The sequence below is a fragment of the Cebus imitator genome, unplaced genomic scaffold (assembly GCF_001604975.1).
Source record: "Cebus imitator isolate Cc_AM_T3 unplaced genomic scaffold, Cebus_imitator-1.0 Scaffold204, whole genome shotgun sequence".
NCBI lineage: Eukaryota > Metazoa > Chordata > Mammalia > Primates > Cebidae > Cebus > Cebus imitator.
In genome coordinates this window covers 3292029-3295463 of record NW_016107519.1, presented here as the reverse complement: position 1 = coordinate 3295463, position 3435 = coordinate 3292029, and the positions used below count along the sequence as shown (strand labels likewise).

The 3435-nt window shown below is 48.5% G+C and overlaps 1 protein-coding gene across 1 annotated transcript; it reads left to right on the top strand.

Annotated features, from left to right (window-relative positions):
- The first annotated feature begins 2385 nt into the window (after positions 1 to 2385).
- On the top strand, positions 2386 to 2895 carry LOC108317591 (proline-rich acidic protein 1-like). Its single transcript, XM_037745577.1, has one exon. It carries the CDS (start codon positions 2434 to 2436, stop codon positions 2878 to 2880), a length of 447 nt encoding a protein of 148 aa, XP_037601505.1. The 5' UTR covers positions 2386 to 2433; the 3' UTR covers positions 2881 to 2895.
- Positions 2896 to 3435: the final 540 nt, after the last annotated feature.

Genomic DNA, 3435 nt, shown 5'->3' with positions numbered 1-3435 from the left:
GGGTTTCACCATGTTGACCAGGATGGTCTCGATCTCTTGACCTTGTGATCCACCCGCCTCGGCCTCCCAAAGTGCTGGGATTACAGGCGTGAGCCACCGCGCCTGGCGGTTTTTATATTTCTTAAACATTACAATTCTATAAAATAATTGTGCTGTTGATTACTGGCCTCAGAGGACTCCGTGAAATTGCTTATAAAATCAATATAATCAGGCCGGGCATGGCGGCTCACGCCTGTAATCCCAGCACTTGGGAGGCCAAGGTGGGAGGATCACCTGAGATTGGGAGTTCGAGACCAGCCTGACCAACATGGGGAATCCCTATCTCTACTAAAAATACAAAAATTAGCTGAATGTGGTGGCAGGTGCCTGTAGTCCCAAGTACTTTGGATACTGAGGCAAGAGAATCCCTTGAACCCGGGAGGCAGAGGTTGCAGTGAGCTGAGATCAAGCCATTGCACTCCAGCCTGGGCAACAAGAGCAAAACTCCATCTTAAAAAAAAAAAAATTCAGTATAAACAGACCATGAGCTCTTACTGGCCATAGTCTTATGACAAGGGTCAACAAACTTTTTCTGTAAAGGCCCAGATAGCCAGTATTTCAGATTTGCAGGCCACATTCTGTCACAACTAAACTCTATGCTCCTGGCACATCATGACTCCTCAATGAATGTTGAAAAGAAATGAACTCAGTCACTATGCAAAACAGTTCAGCAGTATCTCATGAAGATGGACACTTGTGGGCCGGGCGCAGTGGCTCACACCTGTAATCCCAGCACTTTGGTAGCCCAAGGCGGGTGGATCACGAGGTATGGAGATCGAGACCATCCTGGCCAACATGGTGAAATCCCGTGTCTCTAAAAAAAAAAAAATGGACATTTGTTAGTCTTTAGCAACCCCATTCCTAAGTATTTATCCAAGTAAAATGAAAACTTGTGTTCCCACAAAAATCTGTATGCAAATATTTATAGGGGCTTTATTTGTCCTCAAAACAAAAGCAAACAATTAAAATGTCCTTCCACCAGTGGATGAATAAATAGTGCTACATTCATGTAGCAGAATACTACTCAGCAATAAAAAGGAATAAACTACTGATGTAAGCAACGCTGTGACTCAAAAGCGTTGGAAAAGGGAAAATTATTGCTGAAGAAGACAGATTGGTGGTTGCCTGGGACTGGGGGTGGAGGGGAGTTAACCTCAGGGGGACACTCAGAAGCTTTTAGAATGATGGAAATCTTGATTGTGGTGACTACACAATTGTATGCTTTTGTCAAAACTCAGTCAAACTGTGCACTAAAAGGATGAATGTTGGCTGGGGGCAGGGGCTCACACCTGTAATCGCAGCACTTTGGAAGGCCAGGGCAGGTGGATCACCTGACATCAGAAGTTCAAGACCAGCCTGCGCAACATGGTGAAGCCCCATCTCTACCAAAAATACAAAAAATTAGCTTGGCGTGGTGTTGGGTGCCTGTAATCTCAGCTACTTGGGAGGCTGAGGCATGAGAATCTCTTGAACCTGGGAGGCGGAAGTTGCAGTGAGCTGAGATTGTGCCACTGCGCTCCAGCCTGGACAACAGAGCCAAACTCTGTTTCAGGAAAAAAAAATATATATATATATAGAGAGAGAGTTTCTACATTGCATGTTTCCAGTTGTTCATCATTTATTTTCGCCTTGAATCCCTGAGCCACAGTAATGCGTCTTCTGTCCCCCACCATTTCATTCTCTGAAACTTTCCTTGTCATAGTCAGCAGCAACATCCTTCACTTTGCCAGACCCCATAGTCAAATCTTAGATCTTCCTCCAGTCAACCTTTTAGCAGCACTTGACATTTGTAGATCTGTGCCTTCATTTATTCAACTATAAAATGGGCATAATACCTACTTCACAGAGTTATTGTGCATATTAAATGCTTAATTAAGGCTGGCCTCAGTGGATCATACCTGTAATCTCAGCAATTTGGGAAGCAGAGGCGGGTGGATCACTTGAGATCAGGAGTTCAAGACCAGCCTGGCCAATACAGTGAAACCCGATCTCTACTAAAAATACAAGAATTAGCTGAGTGTGGTGGCGGGTGCCTGTAATCCCAGCTGCTCGGGGGGCTGAGGTAGGAGAATCCCACCACTGCACTCCAGCCTGGGCTTCACAGTGAGACTCTGTCTCAAATAAATAAATAAATGCTTAATTAAAATACTTAGAAAATGTTCTGCCGTCATAAATATTAGTCAGTGTAGCCAGGCGCAGTGGTTCACACCTGTAATCTCAGCACTTTGGAAGGCAGAGGTGGGTAGATCACTTGAGGTCAGGAGTTCAGGACCAGCCTGGCCAACATGGTCAAACCCCGTCTCTACTAAAACTACAAAAATTAAGGAGGATCTGGGCCAGGTGCCAGATACTGGGAATGGCAACTGCAGCTCCCTGAGCACTCTCTATGCAGAGATGGGGATCCCAGACATGAGGAGCCTTCTCATGGTCACCAGCCTTTTGGCTGTGCTGTTGTGGGGGGCCGGTGTAGCCCCAGCACCCAAGGTCCCTGTCAAGGTCCAAGTCAAACACCAGCCCTCAGAGCAGGATGCAGCAAAGGCCTGGGGTGCCCGTGTGGTGCAGCCAACAGAGAAGGACAGCCAGCTGGTGGGGGTGCTCCCCATCCAGAAGCCGAAGCTCTTGGCTGCTGAGGAGAAGCCACCAGGCACGAAGGCCTGGGTGGAGACCAAGGACATCCTGGGCCATGTCCTGAGCCCCCAGCAGGTTCCTGAGCCCAGCCTTGACAGCCTGTACCACCCTCTGCCTAAGGAGGACCAGGGCGAGGAGGGGCCCTGGTTGTGGGTGATGCCAAATCACCAGGGACCAGAGGAGGACCAAGACCTCCTCTACCACCCTGAGTAGAGCTCCAGGGGGCATCACTGTCCCCTCCCTGTTCCAGGGCCCAGGCTGTTGGGACTGGGACCTTCCCCACCCACCCACCAACTAGACAAATAAACCCCTGCAGGCCAAACACGGTGACTCATGCCAGTAATCCCAGCACTTTGGGAGGCCAAAACCAGCAGATCACCTGAGTTTAGGAGTTCGAGACCAGCCTGGGCAACATGGTGAAACCCCATCTCTACTAAAAGTACAAAAATTAGCCAGGTGTGGTCATGGATGTCTGTAATCCCAGTTACTTGGGAGGCTGAGGCAGGGAATCACTTGAGCCCAGGAGGCAGAGGTTGCATTGAGCTGAGATTGCGCCACTGCATGCCAGCTTGGGTAACAAAGCAAGACTAAATAAATAAATAAAAATCAGCCAGGAGTGGTGGCAGGTACCTGTGGTGGCTCACGCCTGTAATCCCAGCACTTTGAGAGGCCAAGGTGGATGGATCACGAGGTCAGGAGTTTGAGACCAGCCTGGCCAACATGGTGAAACCCTGTCTCTACTAAAAATAAAAATTAGCCTGGCATGGT